The sequence below is a fragment of the Oryx dammah genome, unplaced genomic scaffold (genome assembly GCF_014754425.2).
Source record: "Oryx dammah isolate SB20612 unplaced genomic scaffold, SCBI_Odam_1.1 HiC_scaffold_27, whole genome shotgun sequence".
In the NCBI taxonomy this organism is placed as follows: Eukaryota; Metazoa; Chordata; class Mammalia; order Artiodactyla; family Bovidae; genus Oryx; species Oryx dammah.
The window spans coordinates 111,751,577-111,777,063 of NW_024070211.1; the positions used below are offsets into that span (position 1 = coordinate 111,751,577).

Sequence of the window (25,487 nt, forward strand, 5' to 3'; positions counted from 1 at the left end):
TTTTATACAGCCTCAAGGTTAAGGCCTGTTTTGAATATACGGCTAAACCCACCGGTTACAATCCTTCAATAAGTAAGTACCTAGTACTTTTTGTTTGTTGCTTATCTGAACATCTTTATTTTGCTTAATTTCTTTTAATTGGAGTATAATTGCTTTACAATGTTGTGTTAGTTTCTGCTGTACAACAAAGTGAATCAGCTGAAAGTAGACCTTTTCTGTCTGCCAGATTGAAAAATTCTGAATAAATAACTAGAAGAACAAAACTGTAGTGGCCAACATGGGTCCATAAATTCTGATTTAAAGAACTAAGTTTGTCATTTTCTTTTTAATCAGAAGGGTGAAGCACAGGAGGGAAAAAATGCATTTGGTCCCCATTTGAGTTTTCCAGAGCAGATGGTTTAGGGCAGAATGACTGCCTTGGATAAGTACTCATTTGCTGCCACAACCGTTTCCTCCATGTCTGTCTTTGAAAAGCAGTGTGGGAAATTGGTTTTGTGGTTGTGAGGTGGCGGGTGGTAGTTGTAGAAGAGTGACCGCGGGAGCCCGAGTCCTACTTGAATAAATTGTCAGTTTCTAGTCTCTTCGCTGCTGGGTCCCCTCCCAGAGGCCTCTGTGGTCCAGAACTCCCATGCTGTGTCCCTGAGTGTGGGCCTGGGGGGACCTGAAGACTGGGCTTGAACTCAAGAGACCTGGGCTCTGCTCCTAGATCGGGTGCTTCAACACAGAGCTAATCCCATAATGTTTGAGTTTTTATTTTCCTATCAGTTAAAAATAAATGCTTCTGATGGGAATTAACTACGTAGGATTGTGGCAGAGTTCAGATGAGATAAGGTGGTGAAAGGGCTTCCCTGGTGGCTGAGACAGTAAAGAATCTGCCTGCAATGCAGGAGACCCAGGTTTGATCCCTGGGTTGGGAAGATCCCCTGGAGGAGGGAATCACTCACTACCCACTGCAGTATTATTACCTGGAGAATGCCATGGACACAGGGGCCTGGCAGGCTACAGTCCGTGGAGTCGCAAAGAGTTAGACACGACTGAGTTTCACTTTTTCAAGGTGGTGAAAGCAGGTTGTCATTCATAAGGTCTTATTCTACTTCGCCTTTTTTTTTTTTTTTTTTAAATAAGAAAGACAGGAGTTTTGCCACAGGGTTTGACAAATTTTTAATGATACTCTCACAATAGTGATGATCACCGAGGCCTTCTCTGGTGTGCTTTAGTAGCAGCTCTACCTCTTCAGGAGTAAGCCAGAGTAAAGTTGGGGGCCTAGAAATCTAAAGACATCTTTTCCCCAAAGAGGAAGTACAGAGGGAAGGTGATTTCCTTCCTGGCTCAGCTGTGGTCCCAGCGGCTAGATGTACCAGTGCAGCAGAGCCACCAAGGAAACCTTTCTGGAAGGACAGGGTGGTTCTCAAGGTTTTCAGTTTTTACTCCTCTTTGAGATGAAATGAGTTTTCTTAAGGCTTCTCCATGTTACCTTGAGTATTTCTTTTCTTTATGAAAAAAAGATGTCCCTTTATGATATCGCAGAACTTCACAAATAAATGAATCTGCCTTCACCCAATCCATGCTGTCATAAACCCACCTGGCCTTCATCTTCCCAGATTTTAAACTGTCCTCAGGAGATTTCTTCATCGCCTTCATCTTTCTGGGCCCCTTCTGGGCCCCCTCCCGCCCCATTGTCCCTCCATGAGCTCTGCGGGCCTTGGAGTGCGGTATGCCGGTATCAGGACTTCCCACCCCCAGGGTAGCTGTGGCCTTTCACTTTGCTCTTGAAGTAGCCGGTATTTTACTGAGTATAGAAAATACTGTTCTTTGTGTGGCTTTCAGTAATAGAACATATTTTATGATTTCTCACAATCTCTCACCCTCTCAGATTTTGTGTTGTTTTTACCCAGCTGTGGTCCCTTCCATTTGCCAGCTTGGATCGTGGGGCCTTTTACCATTGTGTCTGGAAGCAGCCTAGAGAAACCAGGAAAGAAAAGAGACTAGGCAGGGAGAGGGAAAGGAAACATGTTTTTATTCTATTGGTCATCTTCTCAAACCACAGTTTGTCCAAGATGTGAAATCTCATCAGAACATTTCTTGTCTTCCCTCAGATCAATCATTTTTACAAAATAAATTACAAACTTCCTTCTAGTGTAAATGCTGCCCTTGATGCCATGTATATTAATTCTCTATAACTACCCCTACATTAACCAAGTATTTATGGATAGCCCACTATAGATTGGGCTTCCCTTGTGGCTCAGCTGGTAAAGAATCTGCCCGTAATGCGGGAAACCTGGGTTCGATCCCTGGGTTGAGAATATCCCCTGGAGAAGGGAAAGGCTACCCACTCCTGTATTCTGGCCTGGAGAATTCCATGGACTGTTTAGTCCTTGGGGTTGCCAAGAGTCGGACACAACTGAGCAACTTTCACTTCACTATAGAAAGAACATTTTTCCTCTGAAGAAACTGAAAGTAAGCCTGTTTTTAGTGCCATTGCTTCCATGGTATTGGGAAATTCTGAGTCCAATAAAGCAGAACTTGCACAAAGCTGCAAGAGTTAATACGTCTAAAATCTGTTCGCCACATCCGAGTGTATGAGCTTATTGTTCGGCTAGGCTGTTTTAACTCGGCAGTCCTTGGATATAGTGTTCCACACTTACAGATATTTATAATTGAGCCTTAATGACTATTCTACTTGGTTTGCCCCTGCAAAGGTCAGCAAAGGTGGCCAGCAAGGATTTTAAGAAGATGCGAACTGTCTGGAGGGTCAGAAAAGGTTGGAGAGGGTTTGGTAGATAAATGGTTTTAATGCCCCCACGCACTCCCCTGCTTTTGGCATGAGGGGCACTCAGCATGTGAGCCTTCGCCTGGTTCATCGTGAAGTTAGCAGGTCACTGATAAATGGATGATGTCAAGGCTCGCAGAGGGCCTAAAATGGAGGCGCATTCCATTTGGCAGCCATGACATTTAAGAATTCTTCAGATGGACACAGAAAGTACTATTGAAACCGTTGTTTCTAAATTTTGGTTTTCCATATGGGAACAGCCATTGTTTCAGCACAAGGATGATGACAGTGTATGTGTGTGCGTGTAAATGTGCATTGGGTGTGTGTTGATGTGTTTGTTCATCTATTCTACTAATCCTGTTTATGTCAGGTGTTATGCTGTTGCTGGGGAATACAATGGTGAACAGCTGGAGGTGGTCTCTGAAGCAGCTTTTCCTGGGGAAGTGATTGGGCATTCACAGTGCAGCAGACTTAAGTGTAGTGATGCTGCTGCTAAGTCACTTCAGTCGTGTCCGACTCTCTGCGACCCCGTAGACAGCAGCCCACCAGGCTCCTCCATCCCTGGGATTCTCCAGGCAAGAATACTGGAGTGGGTTGCCATTTCCTTTTCCAGTGCGTGAATGTGAAGTCGCTCAGTCATGCCCAACTATTCGTGACCCCATGGACTATAGCCCACCAGGCTCCTCCATCCCTGGGATTCTCCAGGCAAGAGTACTGGAGTGGGTTGCCATTGCCTTCTCCAGTGTAGTGATAAGAGAAATAGAATACTGTCGGACCCTCCAGGAGGGGCCGGGAGAGCTTCCTGGAGGAAGTAGCATCCACATTGAAATCTGAAGGAGGAGTAGAGTTAGCCCGGCAATGAAGGAGAGGTAAAATGAAAAAGAGCAGGGTGGTCCAGCTGGCAGAAGCCTAGGGGGAGTGGGAACCTGCACATCTGAGAGGCTTTGTAAGGCAGTTATCTTTTGTGTTTGTTACACAAAAGGAGCTGACTCTGTTTCTTGCTGTAGGACTCTGGGCTGGTCATCTAGTTCTCTGGGTCTCCAGTTCTTCATGTGTAAGTAGAGGGTATTAAAACAGGTGCTTGCAAAAAATCCCTTCCAAACTCTAATGTGACTATTAGAACATGCATTCATTTTCTGGAGCAGATTTTTCCCCTGAGGCTGGCTTCTCTGACCCTGTACACACTGGTTTACTTTCCCTTCTGATGGTTTTGTTGTTTAGTTGCTAAGTCATAACCTTCTCTTTGGCGACCCCATGGACTGTAGCCCGCCAGGCCAGGCTCCTTTTGTCCATGGGATTTCCCAGGCAAGAATACTAGAGTGGATTGCCATTTCCTTTTCCAGGGGATCTTCCCAGCACAGGGATCGAACCTGTGTCACCTGCATTGCAGGTGGGTTCTTTACCACTCAGCCACCAGGGAAGCCCCTTCTGATGGTTTTTTGTTATCGTTCAGTTACTAAGTCAAGTCCAAATCTTTGCAACCCCGTGGACTGTAGCATGCCCGGATCCTCTGTCCTCCACTGTCTCCAGCATTTGCTCAAATTCATGTCCCCTGATTCAGTGTTGCCATTTAACTGTTTCATTATCTGTCGCCCCTTCTCCTACTGCCCTTGGTCTTTCCCAGCATCTGGGTCTTTTGCAGTGAGTTGGCTCTTGGCATCAGGTGGCCAAAGTATTGGAGCTTCAGCATCAGTCCTTCAAGTGGATATTCAGTGTTGATTTCCTTTAGTGTTGACTGGTTTGATATCCTTGTAGTTCAAGGATGGTTGAAAGTGAAAGTGAAGTCGCTCAGTCGTGTCCGACTCTTTGCGACCCCATGGACTGTAGCCTATCAGGCTCCCCCATCCATGGGATTTTCCAGGCAAGAGTGCTGGAGTGGATTGCCATTTCCTTCTCCAGGGGACCTTCCCGACCCAGGAATCGAACCTGGGTCTCCCGCACTGCAGGCAGAGCTTTACCATCTGAGCCACCAGGGATGGTTAGTGAGTGATTAATAAATAAGTATTAAAACATAGCAGCTGTATCCAGCGAACTGGCAAAGAATGCATTCTGAAGTTGAAATGAGATTTTGATCATCCAAATCGTAGCTTATCTCTGAGCTCTGTTAGTGTAGGTAATCACAAGTAGGATGTGCCCTCTGGGGCTTTGGAAGTGGAAACCTTGATTCTGGGAGTTTTATTAACGGACAAAGGGGCCCTCTAACCACTGAAAGGAAGTATGTTTTACCTTTAAATTCTTCATCAAGACATCTCCATCTCTAATATGTTTTTCATTTTTTAGACAGTTATTCTTTATGAGAGCTTTAATGTGTATAAGAACCAACTGATGATCTTATTAAAATGCAGCCTCGGGTTCAGTAGTCTGGCTGGGCCTGAGGATCTGCATTCCTGATACCACACAGGAGAAGCTGCTGTTGATCTAGAGGCGTTTTTGGAATTTAAGCACCAGACTGTTGAAGAGGGAGTCAGTTTAGGTCCTTCGGCAGGGTTGGCTGCCCTCCTGTTTGTCGTACTCTTGTGAGTTCTTGAAATGCAGTGAAACTGATTCTTAATGCGTTTCTCTGAGGTTTTGACTTATTCTCGAGCTCCCCCATGTGGCCCAAAGGAAATGTAGCTTTAAAAATTGTTCATAGTAATAGGCAGGAAAGGACAGCTTGATTTGAAACTTCGTAAGTCAGAATGTACATTGCCAGGAAATATGAAGGAAAACCATGGCAATGAGAAAAAAATGTTCTAAGAGGAATTAAAATATATCAAAAACAAACAATATACTTATAGCTGTGTTGTATACGAGTACATTTTAAGTTCCTGTGATTTTGTTGATTTCATTTAGCCATTGTGGGCACTCTCGAAGCTGAAAAGGAAAGAAGAAAATCTGGGCTGTCGTCAAGAGTTCAGTTTCGAAACCAAGGTTCTGAGCCCAAGTATTCGCAAGAGCTCACTCTGAACAGACAGAAACAGAAGGCGTGCATGGAGGAAACCCTCTGGCTCCAGGTGAGGGCCGCAGACATATCAGTTCTTTCATGCAGGTGGATGGTCACAAGTGTAGATCTGACTTTTTATATAAATACCAGCAACACATTATCCAGGACAAAGGAAAGCATTGTTTTGGAGTTCGCTGGTGGTGTTTATAGCATGCTTCAATTGTGTCTCTGCATTCTTTTCAGGAAAACATCAGAGATAAACTGCGTCCCATTCCCATAACTGCTTCAGTGGAGATCCAGGAGCCAAGCACTCGGAGGCGAGTGAATTCGCTTCCAGAAGTTCTCCCAATTCTGAATTCAAATGAACCCAAATCTGTTCATACAGATGTAAGTATTTGTGATTTTCATTTTACTAATTGTTTGCCATTTTATTATGCTAAATCAAACATCTCTGAAGGCAATAGGCTAGTGATTGATTTGCCCTAAAGGCCATTCCTTTGTATATTAAATAAGCTTTTTAATATATGTATAGTTTGGAGAAAATTTGCTTCCCAGGTAAACAATGGATATAGAAACCTACAGAATACAGTTTGGAGATGAGAGTTGTTTTTCTTAATAATTTCTGGTCATTGAGCCTTATTGAGACTATAATTGACAAAACTTATTCTTCTCATGAGCTTCCCTGGTGGCTGAGATGGTAAAGAATCTGCCTGCAGTGCAGGAGACCTAGGTTTGATCCCCAGGTTGGGAAGATCCCTTGGAGGAGGGCATGGCAGCCCACTCCAGTATTCTTGTCTGGAGAATCCCCATGGACAAAGGAGCCTGGTGGGCTGTATAGTCCATGGGGTTGCAAAGAGTCAGACACAACTGAAATATATGAGCAATGAAATAGTCAAAATTTAGTGTCTAATGTAGCCTATGTAATCTTAGGAAGTAAAATTTATATGGTGTGGCTTGCTGTATACCTCTTAATGAAGCGGTAGGTGTTTGTTTGCTAGGGTTTAGGATGCCTGCATCTGCAGGATTAGGCTGGGGACTGGTGACATCTTGATTTAATGTTTGTACTTGTCAAAACATAGTTGGTAGTAGAGTGTCTGCTTTGAGGCACCGGTTCTGCTGGCCCACTGACGAAGCTTTTCATGAGTGAGTTAGGCCTAGGGGCCCATGCCTACAGCTGCACATTGCAGTATTTATTGCCATCATGTGTAGTTGCTTATGTGCTTTTCAGGACACTTGCAATGCCACTCGTGCAGTCACTAAGTCATGTCCATGGGCTGCAGCCCATCAGGCTCCTCTCTCTGCCACTGCCTCCCAGAGTTTGCTCAAATTCATGTCAATTGAGTTAGTGATGCTATCTAGCCATCTATTCCTCTGCTGCCCCCTTCTTCTGTTGCCTTCAATCTTTCCCAGCATCAGGGTTTTTTCTAATGAGTCAGCTCTTCGCATCTTCGCATCGGGTGGCCAAAGTATTGGAGCTTCAGCATTAGTCCTTCTAGTGAATATTCAGGGTTGATCTCCTTTAGGATTGGCTGGTTTGATCTCCTTGCTGTCCAAGGGACTCTCAAGAGTCTTCCCCAGCACCACAGTTATTCAGTACTCAGTTATTCAGTACTCAGCCTTCTTTATGACCCAACTGTCACATCAGTACATGACTACTGGGAAAAATCATAGCTTTGATTATGTGTACCTTTGTTGGTGGAGTGATGTCTCTGCTTTTTAATACACTGACTAGGTTTGTCATAGCTTCTTCCAAGAAGCCAGTATCTTTTAATTTCATGGCTGCAGTCTCCATCCGCAGTGATTTTGGAACCCAAGAAAATAAAATCTGTCAGTGCTTCCACTTTCCCCTCTTCTATTTGCCATAAAGTGATGGGACCAGATGCCATGATCTTAGATTTTTTTAAAGTTGAGTTTCAAGCCAACTTTTTCACTCTCTTCTTTCACCCTCATCAAGAGGCCCTTTAGTTCCTCTTCACTTGCTATTATTAGAGCAGTGTCATCTGCATATCTGAGATTGTTGATATTTCTCCTGACAGTCTTGATTCTAGCTTGTAATTCATCCAGCCCGGCATTTCACATGATGCATTCTGCATATAAGTTAAATAAGCAAGGTCACAATATACAGCCTTGTTGTACTTATAAATGTCACTTATTGTTACATTAATATTTCTTCTGTATATTCTCATATACACAAGCTCCAAAGTCATGTTAAACATAAAAAAAAAAGAAGACCATTTTCCTAATTATTGATGAGTGTGATTATCAAGCATCCCTTAGCATAGTGCAAGATACTCTGCCTTTTGCTTTCCTAATCTTGAACTCTGTTTCCCCGTCTGTGCAGTGGGTCTCTGAACAGTATATGTGTCATAGTCCCTTGTGAGGATTGCATGAGTTTAAATATGTAGTCATGTGTTAGGTAGTACTGTCATTATTATTGTTAATTCTTACAGTAACCCTGTATAGCAGGGTGGTGGTATCCCCACGTCACCTGTGTTGAAACCTAGACTATGAAAGATTAAGTGACTGGCCCAGGGCCACACAGCTGAGCCAGGCCTCCTCTTTACTGCCCTACAGCATCTCAGTGCCTTGGTCAAAGTGTTGTGAAAACAGTTTCATTAAAGGACAGAGTGGGCGTTTGATGTAAAGTTTGTAGTTTGAATTCTGCTATGGTAATTGTCACAATGGGAATGAACTGTATGGAAACAGTCACCTATTTAGAGTCCTAAATGGTGTAAATTACAATTTTGTTTTCCTACAGGTGCACTTCTTAAAAGAGGGATGTGGACACGACAACATATGTAACAGCCACCTTAAGCTAGAGTATAAATTTTGTACCCGGGAAGGAAATCAGGACAAATTTTCTTATTTACCAATGTAAGAATTGTGCTGTAGTACTAGCAAAAATGGCTCGGCTTTGCAGTGACTTTTTGTGAAGGGTTATTGCAAATCTATTGAGAACTTTGTTGTTTTCCCTTTTTTTTTTTTTTGTAATAGTCAAAAAGGTGTACCAGAACTAGTTCTAAAAGATCAAAAGGACATTGCTTTAGAAATAACAGTGACGAACACCCCTTCTAACCCAAAGAATCCCACCAAAGATGGTGACGACGCTCATGAAGCTAAACTCATTGCCACTTTTCCAGATACTCTGACTTATTCTGCATATAGAGAACTGAGGGCTTTCCCTGTAAGTATTTTAAGAGACCAGCTTGGAGGGGGGAAAAAAAAAAACAGTGTGTGGTAAGTGAATGTTTTGTGATCTGGCCTGTTTTTCTGTTACAGGAGAAGCAGTTGAGTTGTGTTGCCAACCAGAATGGCTCACAGGCAGACTGTGAGCTTGGGAATCCTTTTAAAAGAAATTCCAGTGTAGGTGATGCCTTTACATACTGTATTTTAATTTTGAAAATACCATTGCAGTGTCAATATGTTCAGCCTATGGTAACAGCTATTTCTGTTTCTTAGGTTACTTTTTATTTGATTTTGAGTACAACTGAGGTCACCTTTGACACCACAGATCTGGATATTAATCTGAAGTTGGAAACGTAAGAGATTCTTTCAACCTTCCATTCAGAATTATTTCATGAAAACACAGCCAGTCAATAAATTGGCCTTTATCTAACTAATAAAAGAAGTGTAATTTAATGAGAAAACTGACTGTTACAATAAAACCCTATTGTTTCCCTTTCATTTTTTCAGAACAAGCAATCAAGATAATTTGGCTTCAATTACAGCTACAGCAAAAGTGGTTATTGAACTGCTTTTATCGGTCTCCGGGTAAGTGTTTGTGTTTAGCATAACAAATCACTGTCTGAAAGAACCATTTACAATTCTCACTAAAACTCGTGTTTTTTAATTTAACAGAGTTGCTAAACCTTCCCAGGTGTATTTTGGAGGTACAGTAGTTGGTGAGCAAGCGATGAAATCTGAAGAGGACGTGGGAAGTTTAATTGAGTACGAGTTCAGGGTAAGTGGTTGCAGTTGGCCCTTCCAGTCTGTGTATCAGAAGCTAACCTATGCTGTATATGATCTTGAATATGTAGTTTTAATAAGTAACAATAAACAAGCGTGATAAAGGGAGCTTGCCAGTTTTTAAACAGCGTAGTGGCTTAGTGTAAAAGTTGTCTTTCAGAATGGAGAACTACAACTTCATTCAGCATAGGACGTTGTTCAGAATCAAATTCAGTTTGGTCTTTTTCTTCTTAGGGAGTTTTAATGTATTAATAATAAATGTGGTGTTGAGACAAAGAAATACTCGATTTTTTTCTCCCCAGAGTCTGTCTATAAAACAAAAATCTCAAAATGTTATTTGGCTTTAGAATGTGTGAATGATTTATTTCTTCCTCTGTTATAAGGTCATCTCTCTTATTGCTTATGGTTAATGTTCACTGACCTTTCCCAAGCAGTTTTATGATGGTGAATGTGGGTTTGACGAATACCCGTAAGGAAGGCTAATGATTGCTCTGACCCATTCCAAAGTAGGTGTTCACAGTGGCTCTTAAGTCCAGTCAAATGAACATAAGTGCACGGTACAGAGGTGACTCATAACTCATACGTAGGTTCAGGTCTGTGTGGCTCAAATCATATTCCTGAAAGCATAGTGACCGTTGTTGAGGTGAAAGTCTGAAATAGCAAAAAAATGGGTCCACCCTTGATTCTAGCAGGATGAAGAGGTGGAATTCTCCTCTGAAAGCATCTCTTAGCTTTACAGACAGAACTGTGACAGTTAGTGGGTGGTGGTGATTAGGACACCTATGCAGATGTGGCTGCAAAGAGGTCTGTGGGTTCTGGAGCAGTCTTTCACACAAACGCTTTAGATTTCTGTTGCACGGAGTTGCTCCCTGCCCTGTCCCCAGCTTGGACTCATGGGTTAACGGCTGCCAGAATGGCCCTACTCTGGGTCTCTCAGTTGTTATCCCAAGCCCCCGCCCTGTGGTCAGGACAGAGGCAGCTCCATTTTTGCAGTGGGTGGGGCTTCCCAGAAGCAGGTTATAGCTGCACTGTCTCCACACTGGCTGTGTCGCCTGCAAGGCAGAGTGGTTACAGAGCGATACGAGAGCACACGTGACTTTTCCCTGGGCATTTTGAGAGCCTGGCAGATTCTGTTGCACACAAAAGTTGTTCCTGGATTGAGGGAACAATTATTTCTCTTTGAACTCCCCCCTGCCCTATTTTTATTGACAAGAATCTTTAAACACAAATCTCTATTTTGAATGCCCTATCCAAAGTCCACTTTTGGAGCCTGCGCTTTTATTGTTGGATTATGCCAGATATTTTGGCTTTTTTTTTCTTGGCAATAGGAACTGCTTACTTAATTTTATGTTGAGAGAATTACACTGAGATAATACATATTATTTTCTAACAGGTAATTAACTTGGGCAAACCTCTTAAAAACCTCGGCACAGCAACCTTGAATATCCAGTGGCCAAAAGAAATTAGCAACGGCAAATGGTTGCTTTATTTGGTAAAAGTAGAATCAAAAGGATTGGAAAAAATAACTTGTGAGCCACAGGGTGAAATAAACTTCCTGAAACTAACGGTATGTTGACCCATCTGTCTCATGTCTCCATAGATGTTAATATGAGACAAGGGGGAAATCATTGCTTGCCTTGGGAAACTGACATTTTGGCATGTTGGATTTTTTTTCCTTTGGTGTCATAGTTTCTGTTTTGTTGTGAGTAACCAAGTCAGGCTGAGGATTTCTGCTGATTAGGGACCACTGTGGCATATAAGTCAGGGTCATTTTGTGCATGTTGAAGCAAATGACATTTTCTGAAGTTTGAAGGCCCAGTGTGACATATAAGGGCATGCCCTGGGGATGGGCCAGCCAGTGTTAACTCCCAATAGAATCAAGCATTACAGAACATACTGGCACCTTAGCAAGTGACCTTGAAGACTTTTCATTCTTTTTAAAATAGAAAATATTTATTGAGTACTTGTTATGTCTCAAGCACCATGCTTAGCATTTGGTTTGCATTTTCTCATTTTATTCTCTTGATTGTCTGATGAGGTATTTGTCTCATCCCCACCATTTCATAGATGAGCACATTGAAAATCAGAGAGATTAACCTTCTCACAGTCACTCAGCAGTTATGAGGGCAGTGCATTCATGCACAGCCCTGCTTGTTTTCACAGCCTGCACTGTTAACCTCTCTCTGTACTGCTCCACACTTAACTATCTGGTCTATCATTTATGCTCCATTTTGATAAAGACTTGCTTTGTTATTGCAAGTCTGTTTCTTTTAAATTCTAAGGTGACTGGGTGTGACCAGTGTTCATAGTTGGTGGTTTATATTCATCAACTTGGAGACACAAGATGGTCCATTCTTCCTAAAGAAAAATGCAGTTTATTTACCTGTTGTGGTTTTGCTGGGTCTTTGTTGCTGCTCTTGGCTTTCTTCTAGTTGTGGTGAGCGGGGGCTGGTGGTGCATGGGCTTCTCTTCGCAGTGGCTTCTCTTACTGTGGAGCACAGGTGCGTGGGCTCCCTGGTTGCAGCTGGCAGGCTCTAGGGCCTGGGCTCAGTGCTTGTGGCACATGTGCTTTAGTTGCTCTGAGGCATGTGAGAGCTTCCCGGACCAGGGATTGAACCTGTGTCCCCTGCATTGGCAGGTGCATTCTTATCCACTGTACCACTAGGGAAGTCCAAAAAATGAAATTTTAAAGCATCTTCCTTGGCTTAGTTTTCAGTATTCTCCTTTGAATAAATCATCCTCGATCTTTTTTCTACTTTCCCTTTTCCTCATTCCGTGTCACTCATTCAGGATGTGCTGGCTTTTTACAGTTATGTTAGGTACTGATCTAAGTGCTTAGGGGTAGAGGAATGAGATTGGTTCCTGGTCTCAGGATGCTCACAGTTTGGTGAGGAGACAGCAGAACAAAGAAAGCCTTTGTCTCACTCTGAGTTTTAAGGTTGGAATGAAAGAAAATTACCTTGAAAAATAAAGTTGAAGTGAGGTTGGTAATTAACACTTTGTGATCTTACACTTACATTATTTATGCACCTTGGTGCTGGCAGAAAGGTGAAGATTATCAGTCGTGAATTTGGCATAATCTGGGAGATTTGTACTGCTGCTGCTGTTGCTAAGTCGCTTCAGTTGTGTCCGACTCTGTGCGACCCCGTAGACGGCAGCCCACCAGGCCCTGCCATCCCTGGGATTCTCCAGGCAAGAATACTGGAGTGGGTTGCCATTTCCTTCTCCAATGCATGTATGCATGCTAAGTCGCTTCAGTCGTGTCCAACTCTGTGACCCTATGGACAGGAGATTTGTACAGTAACGGCAAAAATTAAACTTGGTGGAAGTATTTCAGATGTAATTCTTTTCAGGAGGCTCACAACTCAAGAAGGAAACGAGAAATTGCCGAAAGACAGACAGATGACAGCAGAAAATTTTCTTTATTTTCTGAAAGAAAATATCAGACCCTTGTGAGTATTTTTCAAGAGCTGTGAGTTTTCCAGGAGGTGGTGGGAAGGCCTTCCCCAGACCATTGTGCTGTTACTCCTGTTCTTCTTTTTCTCCCCAGAACTGCAGCGTGAATGTGAACTGTGTGAACATCAAGTGCCCGCTGCGAGGGCTGGACAGCAAGGCCTCTGTGGTTCTGCGCTCGAGGTTATGGAACAGCACGTTTCTGGAGGTGTGACACCCCCCCCCCCCAGCCGCAGGCTGTGTCCCCCAAGCCATCTGCCACCTGCTAGAACATTTCTTTTTTCACTCACGCTTTCACTCACTTTGTCTCCAAACAGGAATACTCCAAGATGAACTACTTAGACATTCTTGTGCGGGCCTCCATTGATGTCACTGCCGCCACCGAGAATATCAAGCTGCCCAATGCAGGCACTCAGGTTAGGATTCCTGGGCTTCACTTAGTTGATCTCTCTCCTCCACCCCACGCCCATGGCCTGAGGACACGCTGTTCTGGGCTCATGTCTCTCACAGCACCGATACTCCCTTTAAAGAGAAAGCAGATTGTGTCTTAAGGTGGTACCCACCCCAAGTTGTATTTCAGTAGAATCATGGAAGAAAGACGTGACTCAGGTCATCTCGTTCTGCTGCGGATGGGACAGATTTGAGAGCTGTTGGCTCAAGGAGAGGAGGAGTGCACCTCCTAAGTCTAAAGATCCCACATCTTGTACCGCCCCTCACGCCAATGCCAATGTTGGCGTACTCCCACTGATGGTAACCTCACTGCGCTATGGGGGAGCTCTTGGCATGTTTGGCCAGTGGCAGTTGTTAGACACCATCTCTATATAGGGATTGAGACTTGAATCTTCTAAGATAAGTTCCTGATTATGCCCCTGGAACAAATCCCAACATAAGTCCTCCTTCTCGGCCATGTAGCAGCCTTTGAAATAATTGAAGGAAACTGTCATGCTTTCTTGGACATACCTCTCTTACTCTCTTCCAAGCTGACCACCCAACTCTTCAATTATCTGTCCTGCCCAATGCAGCTGCAGAGGTTCCAGATCTCTTCTCTTCCTGGGCCAGCTCCAGGAAGGAGAGCGGACGTGTGGTCTGCCTAGTTCAGCTTAACTTTCCCTTTAACAGCCTCCCAGCTTCTGTTAGTTCAGCCTAAACTGTGGTCTTTAAATTGCTGAAGATGGTTTGCACTTCTGGCAGCTACTATTTTTCTGTTTGTGTTCTACTGAAACTTCCAGGTGTTTTCATCTGAATGTGATGTCAAACTGTATTTCCCACATCGCACCCTTGAGCAGTTTTTAAAAATGTAAATACACGCCTTTAAGTGCATCCTGACATCTTGTGTGGTTTACTTTTGGTCTGTTGTTTGGGCTTACAATGTAATTTTGAGTCTTGATCATTTGCTCTCTGGTAACTTTCTTTCCTTGCAAGCTTAATCTTTTTAAAACCAAGAAGCATATCTTGGGCGTTTTCATCCAGGTAATTAAGAAAACTGTTGACTAGGACTAGCAGCAGAAGCTTGTGTGTAGTAAAGGGTTCCTAGTTGGAAGTGGGGTATCTGGCCCCACAGGGACTTGTATCAGGCTCTCAGAGTAAATGACTGGAGGTCACAGGTGGGAGTGTTTTGCAAAAGAGAGTGAATGGAGAAGAATTACTGTCCTAAAGCTGATCTACTGATGCACTTAAGGCAAATGTCTAGGCTTCGGTCCTTTGACCAGCTGAAATCCAGTGTGTCTCCCTGATGACCTTGGTTTCTGGAATATAGTGAGCCTGAATTAAAATTTACCATCTCAACTAGAATACAAACATCTGTCTGGGCAAGTGCTAAACTAGGCAGGATGCTGGGGCATGTGGTGTAAACTGGGACTGTCCCAGACTTAACCGGGATGTACCCTCACCATGACCTTATGTTGTCTTTGCAGGTTACTCCTACCTTTCTACATCGTTTAAAAAATTTTAAATTAAATTTAATTTTTTGGGTGCACTGAGTCTTCGTTGTGCGCAGGCTTGTCGTGGCATGTGGGCTCAGTTGCCCCTTGGCACATGGGATCTTAGTTCCCCAACCAGGGATTGAACCCACATCCTGTGCTTTGGAAAGCAAATTCTTAACCACTGGACCACCAGGGAAGTTCCTCTACCTTTACCAATAAGGCATCATCAGTTCAGTTCAGTTCAGTCACTTAGTCGTGTCCGACTTTCTGCGACCCCATGAATCGCAGCACGCCAGGCCTCCCTGTCCATCACCAACTCCCGGAGTTCACTCAGATTCACGTCCATCAAGTCAGTGATGCCATCCAGCCCTCTCATCCTCTGTCATCCCCTTCTCCTCCTGCCCCCAATTCCTCCCAGCATCAGAGTCTTTTCCAATTTTTCCAATGAGTCAACTCTTCACATAAGGTGGCCAAAGTACTGGAGTTTCAGCTTCAGCATCATTCCTTCCAAAGAAATCCCAGGGCTGATCTCCTTCAGAATGGACTGGTTGGATCTCCTTGCAGTCCAAGGGACTCTCAAGAGTCTTCTCCAACACCACAGTTCAAAAGCATCAATTCTTCGGCGCTCAGCGTTCTTCACAGTCCAACTCTCACATCTGTACATGACCACTGGAAAAACCGTAGCCTTGACTAGATGGACCTTAAGGACCGTCAAACCACACCCTTCCTGAGAATCCTTTCTCTCCCTCTCTGACTAAAGGCAGTTGCTATAACTTTCTATAGCTTTAATCAGCAATCATGAGAATCACTGAGCTTCAGAGAAAAGAAAACTTCAGAGGGAAGAAACTAATATTAATAAAGCACTAATTAAATGTCTACCATCTACTAGATGCTTTACCCATATACTATCATTTAAGCTGCAGGAGAATGCCAAGCTAGACATTGTACCCACTTTACAAAAAAGGAAGCAGGCATAGACAGGGGATGTCACTTGGGGTCCTGGATTGAAATCTATACCATTCTGGCTGCTAGGCCCCTATTCTTTGACTCTAAAATACTTGCTCCCCATGAAGTCCCCAAATCTCAAGTTCAGATGAGAAAACTGAGTCCAAGTAAGGTTGTCTGTCCCTCAGGGTCACAGGACCAGCATGTGGGGTGGAGGTAAGACCAGACCTTGAGCCCATGACTTCTCATCAAGTGCTCTTGTTTTCTTGAAGATGGTGGAACTGAAGGCCATGGTGTCTAGACTGGTGGCTGGGTCATAAATGCAAATGAAGTTCTCTTGGGCATTTCATGTTCTCAGGGCTTTGAGAGCCCATGCCTACTAATGGGAATTGGAATCTTTGCTATAATGCTACTTGATTTATTTAATAACTGATAGATTTGAAAATGGATTAGTCTCATATCTAGAACCCATTTCTTTTGAAAACAGAGACTTTTTAATCTCTAGTGTTCTGTTACCTTTTCTAGTAACTGATTTCTGAGGTATAATAGCTCATCTGTCATATCTACATGTTTCTTTAGTATTTTAAGGTGCAGTTTGTGGGGGGGCGTCTAAAGATTCAAGCTTATTTCAAGTGTCAAAATGCCTTCATTTTTTATTCCCTCACTTACTGAGGATTTCAGTTTCATTTTTATCCTGATTCTCTGTCTTTTCCACTGTCTAGATTATCTTTCTTTGGACATGAAGCAAAGGAGGTTGAATAATTCAGCCTTGTCTTTTGGTCTTAATGTTGATATGTTTTCCCATTGCTTTTACTCTAATCCTGGCTTTAAAAAGATTTAAAAAAAAAACTTTGTTTCCTTATAACCCAATCAATTTTAAGAGTTTTGTGTTCAATTCTTTTTAAAAATATTTATTTTTTTAATTGAAGGATAATTGCTTTTCAGAATTGTGTTGGTTTCTGCCAAACATTAACATGAATCAGTCATAGGTATACGTATGTTCTCTCCCTCTTGAACCTCCCTCCCACCTGTGTTCGTTTCTTAATAAAACACATTTAAGATATTGTTATAAGAAAAGTCAGGGAGAGCTGGTCACTCAACTGAACCAGATAAGGTGGTTACTAAAATTTTAGCATCAATTAAATTGATCCAGTTAACAAGCCAATTAGCCATGGATGCACTGCAGAAGTGCCAGAGAAGCCTTCCTCACAAAAGTGCTAGAGAAGCAAAATTGAATAAGATAGTGTCAATTGTTAGGAATTTCATGGTCTAGGAGACAGTGAGTGGGGCTTGCCATGTGGTGCCAGTGTGGGAGACGCAAGAGATTCAAGTTCAACCCCGGGGTCAGGAAGATCCCCTGGAGTTGGAAATGGCAACCCACTCCAGTATTCTTGCCTGGAAAATTCCATGGACAGAGGAGCCTGTGGGCCACAGTCCATGGGGTCCCAAAGAGACACGACTGAATGAACACAGGAGAGAGTGAACTAGAAGAGATTTGTTGAATTCAGCCAAGGAAGGAAGAAGTTTCTTATTGATTGTACTTACATATCCCCACTTCATTCCATGCCAAAGAATGATCAAACTACTGCACAATTGCAGTCATCTCACATACTAGTAAAGTAATGCTCAAAATTCTCCAAGCCAGGCTTCAGCAATATATGAACTGTTAACTTCCAGATGTTCAAGTTGGTTTTAGAAAAGGCAGAGGAACCAGAAATCAGATTGCCAACATCTTCTGGATCATCGAAAAAGCAAGAGTTCCAGAAAAACATCTATTTCTGCTTTATTGACTGTGCCAAAGCCTTTGACTGTGTGGATCACAATAAACTGTGGAAAATGCTGAAAGAGATGGGAATACCAGACCACCTGACCTGCCTCTTGAGAAACCTGTATGCAGGTCAGGAAGCAACCACTAGAACTGGACATGGCACAACAGACTGGTTCCGAATAGGAAAAGGAGTACGTCAAGGCTGTATATTGTCACCCTGCTTATTTAACTTATATGCAGAGTACATCATGAGAAATGCTGGGCTGGAGGAAGCACAAGCTGGAATCAAGATTGCCAGGAGAAATATCAATAACTTCAGATATGCAGATGACACCACCCTTATGGCAGAAAGTGAAGAAGAACTAAAGAGCCTCTTGATCAAAGTGAAAGAGGAGAGTGAAAAAGTTGGCTTAAAGCTCAGCATTCAGAAAACGAAGATCATGGCATCCGGTCCCATCACTTCACGGCAAATAGATGGGGAAACAGTGGGAACAGTGGCTGACTTTATTTTTTTGGGCTCAAAATCACTGCAGATGGTGACTGTAGCCATGAAATGAAAAGACGCTTGCTCCTTGGAAGGAAAGTTATGACCAACCTAGATAGTATATTCAAAAGCAGAGACATTACTTTGCCAACAAAGGTCTGTCTAGTCAAGGCTATGATTTTTCCAGTGGTCATGTATGGATGTGAGAGTTGGACTATAAAGAAAGCTGAGCGCCAAAGAATTGATGCTTGAATTGTGGTGTTGGAGAAGACTCTTGGACTGCAAAGAGATGCAACCAGTCTATCCTAAAGGAGAAAAGTCCTGGGTGTTCATTGGTAGGACTGATGTTGAAGCTGCAACTCCAATACTTTGGCCACCTGACATGAAGAGCTGACTGATGTGAAAGGACCCTGATGCTGGGAAAGATTGAGGGCAGGAGGAGAAGGGGACGGCAGAGGATGAGATGGTTGGATGGCATCACCAACTCAATGGACATGGGTTTGGGTAGACTCCAGGAGTTGGTGATGGACAGGGAGGCCTGGCATGCGGCAGTTTATGGGGTTGCAAAGAGTCGGACACGACTGAGCAACTGAATTGAACTGAACTTCATTCCTAAGGAATAGGAAGAGAGTGGGTAAACTTCCTGCCTCCCAAAGATGAGAAAGAGTGTGATAAGTGGAAGTAGGCATGTTATTCTTCAGGGTGGAGGAGATTTTCATTTTTTGGTTCTAAATTCAGAGGACTTGAGATGTGGATTCTTCTATAAGATGAATTTCTAATATGAAGAACACTGACTAAGGGGATGGTTTCCTTAATAGTTTTGTAAAAGATAGCAATCCCTTCATTGGGTGAATATCTTATACTAAAGTTCAGTGAGAGTGGAGTATATTACATTAAAGAGTGACTTAGGGAAACAGTTTTGGCTGGGGGCAAGCTCATGTGGTCTCAGCACTGCTCACTGGTGATGGAATTTAATGCATCAGCAGAATTAAACCCTTTTCCTCTGATGGACACATGATGGATGAGGTTCACGTGCACAGGTCATCCCTGTGGAAATGCCTAGATTTTAATGCAAGCAAAACAGTTTTTTTGTTTGTTTGTTTTTGAAGTTGGAGTAGTTTCTACTCGCCTGAGCCTGTCACTGTTCATCAGTAACAGTTGCTGTGACGAGATGAGACAAGGTGTCCAGAGCTCTGGGAATCTCAGCTCAGAGTTGGTCTCCCCCCACCCAATTCTTAGGCCGGCTCCGCTCCCCTCCTCCTAGTCTCAGTCCCAGCTGGAGAATGACCACCATACATGCACACACAGACACCCCACACAGAGCTGACAGTTTAAGGAAACAAACAATAACATCTTGCTGACCGGTCTCTCTCGCCTTCCTGCGGCGTGGCCTTGCACACAGACACACACTGGGTTTGCAGAGCCCATCTGAACCTTAAATGTGTGGCCCAGAGCCTAGCATTCGTCCTCAGTCTGAGGCACAGTGACTTGTTTGAGTTTCTAAAAGGCTCCAAGATCTGATTAGAATGGTAGCCAGACCTGGGGCTTAGAGCTCTTAGCTGGGTTCCTGCCAACACTACAAAATAAAAAACTACCTTGTTCAGCCCTTATGGCTGTCGGATTGCAGCCAGTTTTGGGCGTGGTTTCCCTCTAGGAGCATCCATTTGAAAGACTGGTACCGCGGCGATAGGGCTGATTGCTCTGTCTGTGGACCAGTGTCCCGCTCTCCACTTCAAAAGGCTTCATCAGGACTCATTGTTAAAAATGAGAATGGCCCTTCCAAGTCATCACCTTGCCCCAAGGATACTGTGCAGCTTGCCTATGCTACATACTAGGGAAGCAGATTTAAATGAGATAAAGCATGTGTGTGTGCATGCTACTAAGTGGTGCCCGAGTTTGTGCGACCCCATGGACTGTAGCCCGCCGCCGGGCTCCTCTGTCCTTGGAATTCTCCAGGCAAGAATACCGGAGTGGTAGCTGTTCCCTTCTCCAGGGGATCTTCTGGACCCAAGGATTGAACCTGCATCCCTTGTGTTTCCTGTCCTGGCAGGCAGATTCTTTACCACTGTGTACCTGGGAAGCCAAGATAAACCGTAGGCTAGTTGAAGTAATCTTTTTAGTTTAGGATTGTCTGACTTAGCACTCACATCAACTATATTATTTCTTTACTGGTCTCTCACCATTCTCTCTTCCCTACTTCTTGGGTACCTCTCTGCTTCAACCAGTAATCTCAAGAAAGAGTTGTTTTAGCCTAAAGCTAGGACACCTGTTGGGGAAAGGGAGGCAAGAGGAAGTGAGTCAGGAGGCCCTGCCCTGGGCTGAGAGATTAAGTGAAACTTCATTGAGACCATAACAGGAAACATAGTAGCTGATAAAGGTGTTTATGTGGTTAGAGGTTAGAAAACTCGTAATGAGAATTCTGTCCTATTAAAGATGTTTAAAGGAAAGCAGTTCCTGTTTTTAAGTATATCCTGGAAGAGCAGGTTGAAAACTTGTTTTCTAGAATAGATAGAAGTACTTTAAGAGTGTTTTTTTTTTTTTTTAAGTGTTCCAGTATGGTAGTATCGAATCACAGTGTAGACATGGAAGCATTTTAGGCAGCATCCAGAATTCAATACTAATGTAGAATACTTAACTAGAAACACTTCTCAGGAGTTAAATTGTTCCCTCTTAAGTTTTCTTTACCCTTCACTTTATATTCTTTAAATTCAAAAACAGCAGAAACTTCAAACTGATAGATGAAGCAATCAGTATAGTTTACAAAGTCATATTTGTAGCTTTCACCAGGTCTTTTATAAGCTTTGAAGATTAGTTTCCTGGAAAAAAACTTCTGGCATCACAGAAATCCGCTTGAATTCTAAGCTCACATAACCGAGTTGTTGCAAATTACCATAAGCAACTTTTTAGATTTCTGAATAAACACTTCTATTCAGTTGGTATTTGCCAGCTATCAAGTGTTTAGAGCTTAAACACATCAGTCAATTCAGTTGCTCAGTCGTGTCCGACTCTGCGACCCTATGAATTGCAGCACACCAGGCCTCCCTGTCCATCACCAACTCCCGGAGTTAACTCAGATTCACGTCCATCGAGTCCGTGATGCCATCCAGCCATCTCATCCTTTGTCATCCCTTCTTCCTCCTGCCCCCAATCCCTCCCAGCATCAGAGTCTTTTCCATCAGCTGCTGCTTAAAGCTGTAGGCTGCCTCTGAATGAATTCAGAGTCTCGTTTGTCTGTACATTGTCATAGTAAATGACAGCAAGCCATTTCAGGAAATTTTATTCTTTACAAGGGTCTTTAGTTTGCTATCCAGTTGCTGAACTCAGGTTTGGCTTCCCGTAACCCGAGAATCCCAATACTGAGAGACAAGTGTTAGGTAAAAGAAAAGAGAGATTTATTGAGGAAGCTAGCAATCCTGGGAAGAAGGTGAACTCGTGTCCCAAAGAACCAACTCCCCCGGTTTTGTTCTGAGATTACTTAGGGAAGAGAAGAAGGGGCTATGTGCTGGGGAAGAGGTAATCTTCTGTTTTCAAAGATGACCATCACAATCCTGTGGTTCCAAGTAACTGTCAGGTTTGAACCATAAAGCTTTGGTCTGCTGAGAGGGCCCTACTGGGTCCTGCTTGCTTTCAACCTTAAGGGAAAATTAGAATGGTGTCAGTAGTGTAGCTCCATTCCTCTTTTATATTTCATAACATCTTTAAAATATGAGTCAGGAATGTAGGTTAATTGTGCATAAATGGACCCTTTTGTTGCCACTGTTGAATGCTTAATTAAGAGAGGGTGATTGTTCTCAAAAAAATACCAGGTTATATTAATGTAGATATAACAAGATCGGTTGTATCCCTCTCAGTAATTGTTGAAACTTGCTGACGAATAAATGATGGTTCATTATACAATTTCCTCTACTTTTGTTGATTATAAAAATTTATAAAAGATAAGTTAGCACAGAAGCAATTATTTCATCAAAACATAATTCAGCATTTTCCAGGTTCTGGGAAAAGAGCTCCAAGAAATGCCTCTTGAAGCAATATTCCATTACTAAAGGAAAGGAACTCACACCAAAAAGACACATCATCCATCTGTAGGTTACACTGACCAGATGTATCTAAAAGCAGAATTAGTGATACAAACTCAGGGTTTAATTCTCACCCAAGTTTGTAATGGTATTGCTTTCCTTTACGCCCCATAGGTTCGTGTGACTGTGTTTCCCTCAAAGACTGTAGCTCAACATTCAGGAGTACCTTGGTGGATCATCCTAGTGGCCATTCTTGCTGGGATTTTGATGCTTGGTCTATTAGTATTTTTACTGTGGAAGGTAAGTCATATCTGGCACTTGAGTTTTGTGATATAAACTTTATTTCAGCTTTTCTTGTTAAAGTAAATTAACACTGATAGTACATACATTTTTCATTGCTGCTTTTTCCCAACATTTTTTTCTATGAAATTTTTCCAAAATACAGCAAACTCAAGAATTATATAATGAAGATCTGAATACCTATCTAATATTTTATAAAGGAATAGTATTTATATAGGGAGTTTCTTAAGTGTGTAAATTTCAGTGTTTTCACATATACTATAGCATGTTTGGCAGATAATAATTTTTAAAATTTTTACCACTATGACCGTTTCTTTATTGGTGATCAAATTCTGAATCTCAGCCAAATTGGTTATCACCCTAATCAGAATCTGTATCCCTATTAATTTCAACTTTTGTTGAAAAGAAATGTTCATGGCAGCCATGGGGGCTTGTTACAGTTGCAGCTAGATTAGGAAATAGGAAAGCATGAAATCAATGAATCTCAAAGTGGGCACCATAGCCTATATAAAGCATAAGGAAGATCTGTGTTTAATATGATGTACTTCATTAGCGTCTGGTCCTGTAAATATAATGTAGTATCTTCCCTCTGCTTTCTACCAGTAAATAGTCAACATTACAAAAAATGTATGAGATGTCACATACTTTTCTTGGCAAAAATTATCACCTATAGATTTTGAGTTATTCTCAGTTAGTAATGGAGATTCACAGACTTATCAACAATCCAAAAAAACTCAAAACAAAGTTTGTAATGACTTACTTGGCAACTCAACTTGACATGATGTGAAGAGAGGATATTTATAGTCTCTATCCTTTACTCAGTTCTAAAACATTAGGAATACTAACGTTTTAATTACTGTGACATTATGTATGTAGTGTATTACTTTTCTAAAAGGCCGGAAATTTGGGGTTTCCAAACATGTCTGGTCTAGAGGCAAAGGATGATGAAACTCAACTACTAGTCCCTAGGATCAAACTATTCTTATCTTTTCTTTGGATCCAAGTATAATGGACAAGGACTTAAGATAGTCTCACTTTCAAATATTGGGCATCTCTTTTTATTTTTCCAAGTAACTTCCTTTTGCCAAGATAATTTTGAGATAGTTTTTGGGTGTCCTCCAGTAATGTGATTGAAGTTTGGTATCTGCTTATGCCAAGACCCATCCTCCCATGGGAAGTCAGCCAGCCCTACCTGATGTTTATTTCAGATAGTAGGTTTGTCTGAGTACAGCCAGCTGATACAGGAGATGCTCTGGAAATTATTTTGATATCCAAAGCTGAATATGAAGTTTGATATTAGAGGATGGCCTTCTATTGCTCTCCAGGAGAGGTCCTACAAGGACAGTCTTTTAGAGTGACCTAATCTGAGGAGCACAGATTACTATCACTTAAATGTTACATGGTGGCTCAGAATTTGGGAAAGTGATAGCAATCATTATTTCATGATGGTATGTTCAAACTTATATTGTGATTTACCCCACAAAGGCCTAAGTAGATGGCACTTATCCCATAAAATTCACTGAAAAGGACAAAAATATTCAGTGTCTCTTTTATTTGGATTTGTGCTAAGTCTTAGAGAATTTATTCTTTACACTTTGAATCAGTAAACTGCAGATGTCAATCTTTTGCATATTTCTAGACTCCATATCCCCTGCAAGAAGAAACTGTGTGCTGAGTTGTGTCCAACTTTTTGCAGCCCCATGGACTATAGCCCATCAGGCTCCTCTGTCTGTGAAATTTCCCAGGCAAGAATGCTAGAGTGGACTACCATTTTCTCCTCCAGGGGATATTCCTGACCCAGGGATCGAACCCGTGTCTCCTGCATTGGCAGGCAGATTCTTTACCACTGAGCTACCTAGGAAGCCCCGCAAGAAGAAACTACCCAAAACTATGATCAGCTGTGTAAATATTTTCCCTTTTAGAATGATTTTGGCCCTTAAGATTTGTTACAAATAGAAAAATCAATTTGCTGGTGTCATCCGTATAAATATTTGACCAGAGGCCTCTGGTAACAGAGTTGGGTTAATTGACGTCACTGGGGCTTCCCAGGTGGCGCCATGGTAAAGAATCTGCCTGCCAAGCAGATCCCTGGGTCAGGAAGAGTCCCTTTTAGAAGGAAATGGCAATCCAGTCCAGTGTTCTCGCCTGGAAAATTCCATGGACCGAGGAGCCTGCTGGGCTATAGTCTATGCAGTCTTTATAAAGAGTCAGACAGGACTTAGCAACTGAGTATACAGCACACTTGATGTCACTGTGTCATACGGTATGGGGTCTGTTCCCTTTTGGTTGATCCATAGTGGTCTCTTTGTAAGCAAGCTGTAAGTAGGAAACAGGTTAAACTCTGAGATTTTTCTTTTGTTTAGCTTTTATACACAGAACTGTAACACTGACTAAATACCTTGCTTCCTTGTAGTGTGGTTTCTTCAAGAGAAATAAGAAAGATCACTATGATGCCACATATCACAAGGCTGAGATCCATGCTCAGCCGTCTGATAAAGAGAGGCTTACTTCTGATGCGTAGTATTGATCTACTTCTGTAATTGGTAATTGATCAATGTTTTTTAATTGCTAGCTGTGGAACCTGCTATGGTTGTGGTGGCTAACTTTAAAAGCAACAGCTTGCTGTGTGTGTCCCATTAACAGACGTTTTCCAAATGTCCACACTGGCTTGCCTTGCTTGAATTTATTTTATTTCATTTATTTCACTTGAAAGCTTACTTTTTTAAAAAAAGTGCACAAAGAATCTTTTGTTGCAGGTGAGTTACTTTTTGTTGTTGTTAATAGACATCACCCACAGCAATGAAGAAAACCGCAATCTACGTACACATAGGAGGTGTTAGACCTCTACAGTTGACCAGTTTGCCACGTGTTGTTAATCTAGTAAATTAGATTCTAGTTAATCTTGGAATTTCAAAGATGCATAAGAAATCATGCCAGATT

The 25,487-nt window shown here is 42.4% G+C and overlaps 1 protein-coding gene and 1 long non-coding RNA gene across 3 annotated transcripts in view; both read left to right on the forward strand.

Annotated features, from left to right (window-relative positions):
- The window catches only part of ITGA6 (integrin subunit alpha 6), an 85,855-nt gene that overhangs the window by 56,417 nt on the left and 3,951 nt on the right, over positions 1-25,487 (forward strand). Inside the window, exons 11-25 of one of the 2 annotated variants that reach the window (XM_040229354.1) lie at positions 11-72; positions 5,603-5,763; positions 5,937-6,080; positions 8,452-8,567; positions 8,688-8,877; positions 8,973-9,056; positions 9,153-9,232; positions 9,387-9,464; positions 9,552-9,654; positions 11,053-11,226; positions 13,013-13,111; positions 13,210-13,320; positions 13,430-13,528; positions 22,422-22,547; positions 24,961-25,090. In XM_040229354.1, the coding sequence (XP_040085288.1) occupies positions 11-72; positions 5,603-5,763; positions 5,937-6,080; positions 8,452-8,567; positions 8,688-8,877; positions 8,973-9,056; positions 9,153-9,232; positions 9,387-9,464; positions 9,552-9,654; positions 11,053-11,226; positions 13,013-13,111; positions 13,210-13,320; positions 13,430-13,528; positions 22,422-22,547; positions 24,961-25,068 (1,735 nt within the window). In that variant the 3' untranslated portion in view covers positions 25,069-25,090. The remainder of the gene's footprint in view (positions 1-10; positions 73-5,602; positions 5,764-5,936; positions 6,081-8,451; positions 8,568-8,687; positions 8,878-8,972; positions 9,057-9,152; positions 9,233-9,386; positions 9,465-9,551; positions 9,655-11,052; positions 11,227-13,012; positions 13,112-13,209; positions 13,321-13,429; positions 13,529-22,421; positions 22,548-24,960; positions 25,091-25,487) is intronic. The other variant, XM_040229353.1, reaches the window with a different exon arrangement.
- Positions 13,542-14,430, forward strand: LOC120854928. The gene is made up of 2 exons (XR_005719106.1): positions 13,542-13,611; positions 13,649-14,430. It is a non-coding gene; the product is annotated as an uncharacterized LOC120854928 (long non-coding RNA).